This window comes from Hesperophylax consimilis, chromosome 8 (assembly GCF_061612785.1).
Source record: "Hesperophylax consimilis isolate HC1 chromosome 8, BYU_Hcon_1.0, whole genome shotgun sequence".
Lineage (NCBI taxonomy): Eukaryota > Metazoa > Arthropoda > Insecta > Trichoptera > Limnephilidae > Hesperophylax > Hesperophylax consimilis.
In genome coordinates, this window is record NC_142843.1 from 30,492,538 (window position 1) to 30,506,272 (window position 13,735).

The 13,735-nt window shown below is 33.2% G+C and overlaps 2 protein-coding genes across 2 annotated transcripts in view; one reads left to right on the top strand and one right to left on the bottom strand.

The window, feature by feature from the left end:
• The window catches only part of Hs3st-A (Heparan sulfate 3-O sulfotransferase-A), a 420,705-nt gene that overhangs the window by 120,034 nt on the left and 286,936 nt on the right, over positions 1–13,735 (bottom strand). The window lies entirely within an intron of this gene.
• The window catches only part of LOC149421870 (farnesol dehydrogenase-like), a 31,820-nt gene continuing 21,459 nt past the window's right edge, over positions 3,375–13,735 (top strand). Inside the window, exon 1 of the mRNA XM_089634122.1 lies at positions 3,375–3,512. Coding sequence (XP_089490248.1) covers positions 3,381–3,512 — 132 coding nt within the window. The 5' untranslated portion in view covers positions 3,375–3,380. The remainder of the gene's footprint in view (positions 3,513–13,735) is intronic.

The window sequence follows — 13,735 nt, forward strand, 5'->3', positions numbered from 1 at the left end:
TGTGTAATAACTAGAAACATCAAAAACACCTGAGTTTATTATTGAATAATATTTAATATAATTTAAGATAATATTAATATTTAATATTTTCTTTGAAGAATTTCTTACAATGATGTAAGTATTTTTTTTTTACTTTTCTGAACCATCAAAGACAGGTTTAAAGCGGCTTTAATATTTTTTTATGTATGAGTAAAAAATCAGTAAGGTCGTATGTTGGTTTTATATATTTTTTCGATTTTATAATTTCTTAACATAAAATAAAGAATAAATTTTACATAAAAAAACAACAACTCATGCCGATAGGAGGCGCTAGTGTAGAGTGTTGCCATAAGAATGTATGGGGAATGTCAGAAGTTGGATGTGTTTTTAATATTATAAGGTATTTTTAGTATATCTTGACTGTATAGTTGTTGTGGATATTTCTAGTTCTTTGCCCGACATTTTGATGTTCAATAAAATTTGTTTTCATGGTAAATAAAAATTTTCTACGTTTATTTTTTACGTTTTTTTCTTAGCAACGTTATTTCTCATTTCAATAATTAAAATACGGTTGGTAAGATGTTAATAAAATGTCGTTGAAGATAATCCAATAAAGCCAGTATTAATCGAGTTAACGCTTTGTAATAATTTTCTTTAATAACCTAAAAATTGTTTGTAAACTTGTACATAAGGTACAAAGGCTTTACTGTTTTAGACGTTAATTTATTGACTGTATGCAAATTTATGTCGTATCAATCAAACTGAATACTCAGTTTTGCAAGACTTTGAGAAAAAATATATAGTTTATTGTTTTCTTCAAATGCTTATGGCTTTCACCCTTCAAGGGTGTTCTAGGCCATCATTTCAAACTATGGGAAGGTGAATTTATATACTTATCTTGTTGAAGAAATTTAAAAATTATACGGAAGATTGGAGTTGAGTTTGGGCTTAGAAGAGACGAGATGTTGAATAGAGGGGAGGCAATTTTAGATAAGTCGAGATAAAAGAAAAGATATTTGTTTAGAGAGAGAGAGACAACCAAACAGTATGTGATCTAAAGTTCCCACTTCTAGACCACAGAATTTACAATCTGTCAAGCACGTGAATTTTAAAAAGGTGAGAAGGAACGAAACAATGTCCAATCCTCATTCGAATAAGTGAGCATTTTTTTTTTTGGAAAACTGGGTAGTTGTTGAAACCACGGTTTTGATGGGATAGACCTTTGTATTGCGTCATAGCAGGCTCCTTTGGATTGACTAGCTATGTGCCAATACTCAGCCCAAACATTGTAGTATATTTATTTTATTTATTGTAAAAATCTGAAAATATATCAAAAATAAATAAAAAATAACGGTGAAAAATGGAAATCAATGAATATTCATAACTCAATACTTTAAATGCCTGTATTAGTATAAAAGTAAATTGCATTATTAAATATACATACCGTTTAATGCGCATCTGCCCACAGCAGAGCTGTTAATGAAAGTTAAATCTGCTTCAAACATCGATACCATCAAAAGTGAATGAACCATTATTTCATTCAGAAAAACGAATTCGCAATTAAAATTTGCCACATAGTCAAAAGGTTGCCAAACTACATCGACCATAAAAAATTCGCTGTATGGAACTAAACGTATGTTTTGAAAAGGTGGCTAAATGGTTCAGTAATAAATTCATCGCAGTTTGAAATTTCACATGACACAGATCATGAACGTTTTTCCTGCGACTGCTTTTAGCCTAAGCCCAATGACATCACCGAACATCTGACTGGAATATGAATTGCCATAATGTGTATACGAACCTTTAGTCCGAACGAGAAAGAAATTATATATATTTTGATGAAAAATAAAGTATTATCGAACTTAGTACATTTTTAAATGTTTTGTTCGCTCAATTCGTTCGTACTAAAAGTCAAGATCATTATTTACAAAACTACTGATTTATGTTTGAACTATGATGTCACCCAAGCCGTTTAGCCGGATTTCAAAAAAATTAATGAAATATTTGTGTGTTATAAATTTGATACCTACTGAAATTTTCTTATTATTTCTTCTTGTTTGGTAGATTTTTTATCTAAGCGATGTTATTTTTGCATACTGAGAAAAATATGAATTTTATGTAATTGTGAAAGATGTTTTTACCCAAATTGTAATTTTTTATTATTTCTGTTTAAAGTAATATTATGATACGATCTTAAAAAAATAATATTTTTTTCTTCTTATAGGGCCATATTCTGTCGGAATTCTCTAAATCTGAAGGATAGAAGCGACAAATGTTCATGAACAATTACTTGATTTGTCAGCTGTGTTGATTTGTTGCTTTCTTCCGATTTCGCTTTTTTACTCAAGTTTTTCACCTTACTCTCTTTTAATAATAAGTTGAGGTATAGGTATACATTTTTTAAAGGATGTGTTCAGGACAAGAATTTTTTTTCTCACCAAAAAACTGGATTCTCAAATTTATTTAAAAAAATATTGACTTGCTGAGTGGTTTTAAATTGACCTAATTTAATATAGTAAATACCCTTAATAGCCGGAAAACCGACATAAACCATTAATATTTTGATTAAAAAAAGAATGTATGAAATGAAACAAACCCTTTTTATCTTGGCCCAAGCTTCATAACTAGGGCTTTAAGTTTTACGTTGTTATGCCTACCGGTCTGATAAATGCAAGGTTACATCCGAAACTAGTTATAATAATAAATTGGTGTTTACAGAATGGATTTCTCATACTCCAAAGTTACACGATGTACTTTTATTTTTAATGTTCTGTTTTTATGTTCCACCACAAAGTTCAGAATAATGACCTTTGCACCTACCTACGAGGTTTATCCGTTACCGCATTTTTTACGATGACTTCATAGAAATGGAAATACTCCATTCAGCTGCGTTTGTAAAATAAAGCTGAAACTAGGTTATTTTGCAAGCGCACAATTCTAATACAGGCCTGGTACAGATTACATTCTTGGACCGAGCGCGCGCTGTAAGAGAAACTGTTTAATGTATGCACTCACGTTCAGAAAATAGCTTCGAAAAACCGCTAAAGGTGTTCAGTGTCTGACAACTGAGCGCAGTGAGTTAACGTGCCTTATATTTCCAACGTAAGCCGAGCCCATAAAGGCAGCACGCTCAACGTCTCTAAACGTATTACATTAAAACAAAGACAGCTTTTAAAGCGCTTTGTTTGCTCTGCCACGTTGAAATTAATGTTTCGTGAGAGTAAGGGTTTAGAGAAGTGAATTCTGTAACTAGGTTAAAACAACGCTAATAAGAGATAAAGGGAAAAAAGTAGTACTTTAAACAACAGTTCGTTAAATAAGTCAGAGTAACTTGTTTTGTTTTTGTGGAAATTGCATCTTTAGTGTGACGGGGTTGCAGTTCTTGATTGATTGGATCAGGGATGGAACGATGGGCAGGGAAGGTGGCTGTAGTAACAGGAGCCAGTACGGGAATAGGGGCTGCTATTGCTCTAGCGCTTGCTGATCAAGGGATGAAAGTTGTTGGGCTTGCGAGAAGACATCATAAAATACAGGTAATTTCAAGCTTTCAATTTATTTCATGTACTAACAACATTATTTATTATACAACATTACCTAATATTTTGTAAACATACCTTTTGGTACGTTTATTATTAAAGGTAGTTTTAAAACCTTTGATACTCTCTGTAGTAGGTTTTAAAGAATACGAGAATTTTTCAGTGAACGAGTCGCTCTTACCATAATCAAATTCAGTTACAGATTTGAAAGACTCTCTCAACAATACAAAAAGTTGTGGCGACGTCTCTAAAGGTGAGATTCTGTCACAAATAGGTTGATTTGTGACAGAATCTCATTGTTCGATATGTGGCCGTTGATTAAATCAAGAAAATTTGTAATTTAACAAAACATCTAGGAATTTATAAAAATATACAAAATATGTACATAACTTACTAATCATAGAATATTTATGACGTTATTTAAAACCGTGATGATTTGAATCACATGTTATTAATGCTAATGTAAGCTAAACTTTAAACATTTTTGGACTGACATTGTACAATGTACCCGAAACTGCTAATTTACACGAATTTGTGTTTTTTCTTCTAATTTCTTTGATAATTTTTCATTAAAATAGTGCTTGCTCAGCCGAGCTACGAAAATTTCTGTTTTATGATAACCTGGACAATGTTCTTCAAACTTAAAAATATTTTATAAAGAGTCCGCTCAGTGGCTGAGTTGGTATCGGGTCTGGTTCCTACTCAGGCGCCGTGAGCTCAATTCCTCTTCTTGCTAAGTCCTCCATCACGACACAAGTGACATTTTACGCCTACTGTGTGATGGTAGTAGAATTTTCAATTTTTAAGGTTATTCGTAACCCGGGAAAGTCTGCATTCTCATTTAACGACATCATTTAAGTCACGACTCCTACAATATTTACACAATATCGAAGACTTAAAAGTGAATATAGATCAGATCAAGTGATCACTTATTAGTTGTTTCACAGAATTTTAACAATTCGGTCAAATTTAAAAATTAATATTCAAGTTACTATCCAGGTACCGTTAAGAAACTAACTAGCCTTTGATGAAATAATATTAGAACTTATATTAAATAACATAACATAAATAATAATCTTGAATTTGATGAATAATTGTTCAAGTTTTGTGAAACACTTGTTACACTGTTTACACTTGGTAGAAGAAATTGATATATTTTTATTAGGAGTTTATCGGGGATACTATTTGTTTGTTGTTTTTATTGTAATTGTGGTGTAAATTCGGGACATAAATAATAAGTCTCTCAGTTTAAAAATTAGAAAGTCATAACCATAAACCATAAACCAAAGTATGGAACTACATGCATAAGAAATAGATGTCGAGCACAAATTTTTTAGGTCGTTGTTCGTTGCTGGAACTGTTTGTGTATAGCATGACCTTATTTGGGATGTTGTTGAACAAGTAGAATATCTCGGGTTTTATCCTTAGTAACACTACGTCCATATTACACGAGTAGAACTAAGATTTATAGCTGATGTTATGTACATAAGTATCCGAAATACTCGAACCCAGTGGGATTATGGCGAGTTAGATATTAGAGAATGTTGTGGTCGGAAGGAAGTGTGCAAGGGGAAGGGAGTGTGAGAAGTTACCGACTATTTACTACTTTACCGACTGGTTACTAAACAAAATCAATTTCAAGCTGTGTTCTGATTACCGAACGTATAAAATACGTAAGCAATCAATATGTATCAGATGCTCTCCGTTCTACTCTGGCTACCATAATTGAGGATTTCAGAGTAACATAGTATGCTAGTAGTTGTCTGATTATTAGATATCGCGTCCAAAGAATTATGCTTCTAGTTTTTCTTATTTTAAATCAAAACCAAATTTTTATTTTAAATTTGGAAAAAATACTATTTACTTAACCTTTACAACGGTCGCCTCTTGAACCGGACCTAAATGGTCGAGTTAAAACAACTAATAACTCGCTACGCACAAACGTTTTGACAAACTATCAAAGAATGCATTTATATAGTTGAGATTTCAGTCAGTCTCTCCGTCAACGTCGAAAAATAACTTGAGTTCGTATCGATGGACCAAAAACAACTGTTCAATGCACTCACGTAATTGTGCCAGTGCAACGCAATGCCATTCCCAAAAAGCGATGAATTATGAATATTTTTTTGGATCAAGGCCGTAGTTGCTTTTTGGACTTCGATGAAATCGCTCCCACTGAGACAATGATTGCAAATGGTTGCAAATTGTTGCAAATGGATGCACATTATTAATTAGTGTGCAGAGCGTGGCTGCAAATTGAATAAAATTATAGATAATTTATTTGAAGTTCTAGCGATGATGCCATCATTTAATTTATTCGTGAATCGAAATAGCTTAGAACACTGCCGAAATACTGTAAACAGTAAAGGCGTAACCTGTTGAAAAATGTGAAAAACAAACCGAAATAGGTACTGGTTTGTAATAAATTATTGCCTATTTTTTTAAGATCGCTGTATGTATGGTATGTATATGACAGTCATCTTTATACACATGTATGACGCGGTTCGTATTTTTAACCTTAGATTTAGTGTTAAAAATTTTTTTTTCCATTTTTAGATTATACACATAATTATATACTACATTCGTAATGCTCGAATGTCGGGTAAACACGCAGACACCAGCAACAGTGTGAGTTGAATTCTTTTTTTCATTCCGTATCCGCGAAGCTGGAAAGAGTTTGATATTCGCGCAAAAGCATTCACTCCCCCCTGCCTATTTAGCGAATTCGTATTCGACAAGAGCATTCAAAAAGTGCCTTTAATATTTATAGGCCTAATGCATAGAATAGCATACTCGAAGCTAGTGGAATGTTTAAGTAGGTACAATCAGAAATTTGTTCGCGTCACCTTTTTACCAATTCGGCTCGGATAACTGAAAGCGATTGAAACATTGAATATCTTTCCATTCCTTATTTAATTAATTTAATGTTGGATCTGTAATTGATGTTTTCAGAATAAAGTTTTTTTACATAGCTAATACGATGTACTATTTTTGTTAGTAATTGCACATTCGTGAGCTAGTCAATAGATTTGTACATTTGATAGTAGGTATATACTTCAATAATGCTAATTCCGTTTTAAGAATGCAACGTTTCTATTCTATGTGGTGCTATTTTACCAGGGTAATACTGTGAGTATCTTTTACATGCGATTTCAGTGAAATACAATGTGGAACAATAAGTTTTCGAATAAAAGTTTCTCACACAACCTAGCAGGCAAATAAATGTAGTTACATTGTGGCTGGGCGAAGTTACTTAAAGCTAACATGCAAATACTCACATCAAATAATAATAACAAAAATGTGGTAACCAACAGATAGTATATAATTAAAGTGTTTGTTTAATTATCGTTTTTATTTGTTTTTAAATTACGTGTTTACAAACAACGATTATACGCAAAATTCTTTTGGCCTTACTATAATAAACGTGGTGTTCATTTTATACAATTGATAAACAACCGTGTATGTGAAAGCTTTTCCAATAAACTAAAATCGTCTAAACTGATATTTACATCGATCAAAGTTATATACCTTATTTAGCGGAAGAGGGGTTTATTCACTGTATAAATTTTTCATAGAATAATGTGTCAGAAATAACAAAACTTTTTTATGACAGGAACCTCGCGCGTCACACAGCCAAAATGCAACTTTACCAGCTCTTTTGCAGCCAGTTAAAGACAATTTTTATTAGTAAGAGTTATGAACAGAAAGCGTGCAGTATTTATTCAATGTGCAACCAAAACAACGTTAAACAGTTGTGTATTTTTATAAGTATTTTATCTGTCGAATCTTTATTCCCGGAACACGATATCAAGGGGCCAATGGTACCCAGCCGTCGTGGATTGAAGTGTCATTCTAGTGGGTAAATATTGGAGGTAACTCGGCAAGACGGAGGGCAAACACACCTGGTAAAAACGAAGACTAACGCGTAAAGCGTAAACCGAAAACTGCAAAAACAACGAACTAAAATAAACTTCGCTCGACCGCTTTCTTTCAAAGGAAAAACCTTCGTGAATTAACGAACTAATGATGATACTCGGCTGATTTTTGTAGCGCTTTCATCTCAAGGGAGCTTTTAAAAGCTAGAAAAAATCTACCCATTATTAGTATCAATTAACCGGTTTTAATTTAAAAAAAACAAATATTTTTTTTATGGGACCCTTGAACATTATGGAATCTACTAAAATTTGGCCTTCGATCGTTTTTTGGAAAATTCAGTAGTTATTTCAAAGCTCCGTAGCTCATGATATAGATGGCATTGTGAGTTGAAAATAGTTGCGTTAACCTTGAGAATTCAAGAAAACAATATCTACGAAAATTTTAATACGCCAATACGCGAGAGTTTAGATTTCTCCGTAAATAGTGCCTTAAATAAATTGTTTGTTATATCGATTCGTTGTAAAGCAAATAATTACCTACTAGATTTTTACATATTTACAAGATAACGCGGGTTATCAAAGATTCATGGGAGAAAAAGTCAAGAAATAATAGTAAGAAATATATTTCTTATACATAGAAAATATGAAAGTACAGAAGACGACATAATATTTATTACAAGGTGGGCAGATGACAATTTACTTTAGATATTGAAGAATATTCTGAAAACACAACTAAAAATAAACCTTAACATGAAATTAATGACAAACATTCAAACATCAAAGTTATAATATAAAATAACATCTATACATCATTATCCGATTGATCTTTGTTATATTACAAAACCAATTTAACAGACAAATGAATTAGCATAATGATGTCATCACTGCCGTTATAAAACGATTCCACGTCCTCTCGAGTCATAGACAATTGTTATCGTGATGACGTAGTGCAAAAACCTTGGTCGGAGCATCTGACTGCAAATTACTGCCATATTTAATTTTTTTACGCTGGATTAAATCGTAAATATTACGCAAACATTAAGAATAGTGCACCATATTTTGTTTGTCTCAAGACAGATATGAGTTTATTTAAAATTCTAAAAATAATCGTACGTGGTATTACGGAAGTATACTTTGAGACTTTTTACATTAAATTTACTGTTCAAAAATTTTGAAAGAGTTTATTAACCCATTCGGGACTCAAATGCTAAAAGAGAATTAAGTTCTTGAGTAAGTCAATCAAGTTTTTATTCATTGACAATGTTAGAATTTCAATAAGAGCGCAGTTGTTTTCTGTCTTGCATCGGTAGTGACATACATACAGCATATTTACTACTTTTATTAGATTTAAGAAAGAAAATTCGAGTTACATTGCAAAAAACCTTTTTTCATTTAATAATAAGAACACACTAAAGATTTTCGGACACGAAGAAAAAGAAGTATTGCTGATTGATTAAAATCATGTTAAAAGCGTGATAGCATTTAATTTCCTAACAAACTACTAGTACTTTTGATAATATATCGGATATACATAACACAAGTTCATGCAGCTGTGTTTATAATGTTATTATAAAATGAAGAAATGTGAATTTATTAGAATTTTCATAAAAACGTGTTCCCACATAGCCACAGCACGTGTTTTACTGATAGTTTTTAGGAAATCTGTAAATTCATCCTGTTTTTGACAGGAATACGAATAATTTGAAGAGATTTTTAATATTTTAAACCACTAAGTATTAATTAGTAAATATCAACAACATATGCACTTATGCTAATAACAATAAGTAGACGTAGGCAAGAAAAATGGGTGTTGCTATGACATCACCGACGGTGTATACATATGTACCAATAAGCTAAGTGTGTATTGCATGGGTCAAATTCTAATTAAGCGACTTCTACATAATAGTAAGATAACTGAGATAGTTCCATCTACAAGCCACCAGGCACATTTTTAAAACACTTTTTTTAGTCCCGTGCCAGAACCACTAGGAATCAAAGGGTTAATAGTGCCTCAGGTTTTAATGTTTTTTCGTGCGTCGCATTATTTTGCTACGGTACTTTTACATTATAAAAGTCCCGCATGAAAGAAAAGACATGCCACGAAGTACTGCGTGGGTGAACTTAATGTTTCCCATGTTCTGACTTTGGAGACTGTGGGAGTAATAAATGGTTCCTCCGTATTGATAAAATTTCACTTTTTACGGTTCACTTAAAAATTATTACGGTTCAGCTATAAACATAATTAGAAAGGTCTTGTGGATACAGTTTACGAACCTATTGTGATTGTATTTTTTATAAAAAAAGTGAAAAGGTTTTAATATTTGTAAGTAGCATTGTAGGGATTTGTTATTACAATGAAATAAATATGTTTTTTTTATAATTATTTTCGTTTTTTTAAGTACATAATTTTTTTATAATATTAAAAGTTCTACAAGTTTTTTAATTTTAATTATTGTGGCAGCTGTTTCGGCGTTCAAAGCCACTATTAAACCGAGGTTATGCCATATTGAGACCACTTATTTATATAATTTTAATCCCCAGCCTGTTGGTGTTAAAGTGATTTATTAATATTTTTAGAGGTAGGTACTTAACGTGTTTTGTTTTGGTTTTTCCCCCTTTAATGATTTAAGGTTTTAAAAATTGTTTTCTAATGACGTGACTATTGGAGTCAATAGCCATTCGTTATTACCCAGATTTTTTTTATTATTATCCCCGTTGCGGTAAATTGTGATACTGAAGAGAGTGGGGAGAGGAAGGAGATGCCACAGAAATGAAGGAGGCATAAGAAGGCGGGGAAGATCCTGGTATTAAGATCCGATCACCAATATGGCTAAAGACATTTCAATCCACCTCTCAAATCTGAATGGTGGTTTTTCACCAGGGCGATACTGAAAGTATCTACCACAGTTTTACTAGAAAATTGGGTGTAAAAGAAACCGAAGGCCACAAATTATTTTATCTCAAAATAAAAATAAAATATTCTATAGGAATATTATTAACATTTTTAAAACTTTCTAAACAAAAGAAAATTCAATTAGTTTAAACGCCTAAAATGAACACATAGAGTACGTTCCCAATTACTCGTCTCCCTGTCTTTAGCCAACGGTGGGGGGCGATCAGCTGATGCCGGTAATCACCCCAATTGTTCCCAGCGGACGGACTATATCAGGAAGCTGTTGGGGTCCCGGCAACTATAGTAGGAAGGGATGGAATAAACCCCTGAACACAGATTCTATCAGCTGCCATGGCTACCGCTCCGTACCCCCCATTGTATCACCGAACAGACTACACACTAAATGAAGCACAATTTGTCGAATCATCTCGGAAAATAAATTGAAGGAGAAAATTGTACTGGCGTCTGTTTTGAAATCAATGATTCCATGGCAAAACCAAAGGGAAGAAAAATACTAAACAAACAAAATCAAACCTAACCTAATCTCTTATGTCGCCTTAAGTTTGTCTAAATTTTCTTTGTAAAAGATATTCATCTGATGCTTATGTTAGAAATAGTTAGGATGCTGGCAAATTCTCCAGTTACTATTTCTTTATTGTTTTGGTACTTAATGTTTGTACCTGCCATTTTTCGCAAATAATAAAAAAAAGTTTTTCTACGTTGTGCAACTGGTACAGCAAATTTGCTTGAGTCGTATTGTTTAATCTGAGCAGAAAACTACATACCTAGTTGGTATATATCCTTCTTTCCACTTCTCTTTCTTTCCTTCCATTATCTTCCTCAAAATAACACTCACTAATAGGTCTTGTCGAAGTTCCAACGACTCCGGTGAAGTATGTAGGTACGATAATGCAAGGAAAAAAAATCGATGGCACAACACGTTGATCCTTAAAATTGGACAATTTTGATTTTCATTTGGTGTTAAGAATAAAAAAATTTTGACGGCCTACGTGGTCGAGTAGCTTTGATCCTTGGCTGCGATTAGAGATCGCGGATTCAAATCCTAACGTTCGAAAATAAATTTTATTTGATCATTTTGTGTTATCTCCCAATCCACTCCACAAATCTCTTACTATTATCACAGTGATCTAAAAATATTGCTTGTGCCATAATGGGGGACTTAGCCAGCCGAGGAATTAAACTGACTACGCCTGGTCGGGACCCATCGCGATTCCACCTCAGTCACTTACCGGTCAGATATTATTAGTATTTTTGAGGCACGTTCCAAAGTGGTAGATAATTTCAGTATCGCTGTGGCGAAAGAACACCATCCAGAAATGAAATGTTTCTTGAAATGGCTTAAGCTGTATTTCGTGACTAGATCCGAATAGCCAGGTACTTCCCCACCTTCGCCTGCCCCATTCCTTTCACTGTCTTCCAACGTGAATCAATTGGAGATGCCATAGTCTCACTGGTTCCAGATGGCAGAGAGCAGTTGTGATTCTTCCGTAATCACGTAAAAAATATATTTAAAATAAAATATGAAAGATTTTAAAATAAGGTTTAAGATTTTAAGAGGAAGCTACAAGCCAAAAATGGGTATATTCTTGGCATACCGTATATTGTAGGTAATAGTCATTAAAATCGCTTGACAAATGGAGTCTAGAATAATTCGATTTCAAGCACAAAACTGGTTTTTATTTATTTTTTAAATAATTTTATAATAAATCAAAAAAGTTAATCAATTGAAACTGTCACCGATAATCTTGGCTATAATACAGTATTTTTTAAAGTTGTTTCCTTTACGCGTTCACACATCTCTATTGAAAAAAAAAATTTTAGTAGTTTACTTTTATATTTTTTATTGAGTATATATTTTTTTTAATTTGCATTTTACTCAAGCGAAACGATAGGAATACCTTAAATTTATCTAAATCATATTTTTTTGGTATCTATTCATAATGTACACAAATTCGTTAAATAAAAAAAAGTGATTAAGCATTAAGCTTCGCCTTAAAGTAAATTTTGTAAAACCCTTTGCAATTTAGTTTCGCCCAGGTTTACAAGGGTTTATTTCGTTGGGTCTGACCGAGGTCCTGAACTTTGTTTGTTTGACCACGGTGCCTTGCCTATGATAGGCGGACTATGCCGTTAATACGGTATAGGAAATGTGATACAGGATGACCGAGCGGGTGGTGTGTTGTGTCTCACGGCAATTTATCGCCTAAGGTTGGTGTATGATGAACACTAGGCCCGAAATCATCGAGTGATTTACCGACATATTCCCTTGACGCTCGAGGACAAAACAGACATTAATTTTGGTCAGGACTGTTCGGAAACTAGGGCACCATTAAATTACTAAATATTTAAATAATTTTTGTAATTTACACAAATTTTTGTACATCAGTTCCACACAGGAATCCTTCAAGGCCTATCTCATCTTTGAGGGGTACTGGGTAGAGAGTCGTTTTAGGGAAAGGAAGGGGAGGAAAGTCTGGAAAGAAAAAAAGTATGACAGGTGGGTAGGTATCCGGAGGTAAATGTGTCCAGGAGTGATGGGCGTATGAATCCACCCCTCTTCACTGCGGTGCAAGACGATGGGTCGAGAGAGTCCGGCTGGTGAGGTTAAAAGGTCTACCTCGACCAGTCTCTCACGATCCGACCCGCCACGCAGTAAGGGGTAGATGCATCCGCCGCCAAGACCTAGAAAAACCTCACCACACAAACCCGGGCATCTCATCGCCAAACAGAGCAACCCACTTGGGGTGACCTATGGCAGTGGTGATGGTTTTACAATAAATGGTATCCGGGCGACGGTACTCGCTTATCTTCGTTTAGGTGATGTCATATTGATATATGATGCTGGATGAATTAAACAATGATGCACTACAGCTTTTGTAAGTAAAATTAAAGTATAGATTGAGTGCCCATTAGATTTTATCTAAATTTAGGTTGTTTTCAAAGAATTTATTCCGAGATAACCATTTTAATAATGAATTAAGAAATTTAAATTATCTAATATCCAAGAATATTATGCGAAAATCAACCTTTTATATTTCATCCACTAGAGGGAAAGATATAAAGTAAATTTAATATAATAATGACGGCTTAAATTAACTTTAAATTTAATCTTCCATTACTTATAATTATTTAAATTGTAGTTCAAAGTTAAATTGTAGAGCTATTTTCAGAAGGAAATCCTTTTGGCATACTAAAATTTGAAACGTGCTTCAAAAAACACTCGGTGTAATAAAAGAGATTTTTTGGAATATAAACGTCTCATTTGCTTTGCCTAAAAAGAAGCGTTATAACTTAACCCTATTTGTCAAAACAGTACAAATACAGCAGTCTCTTGTTTACGATGATTGATGGGATTTTTCAACAGATTTTTCTTTGCGAAAAACATGGTGTAGATATTTTTGTTTGTTTACGGAACTGAACAGCGAATACAA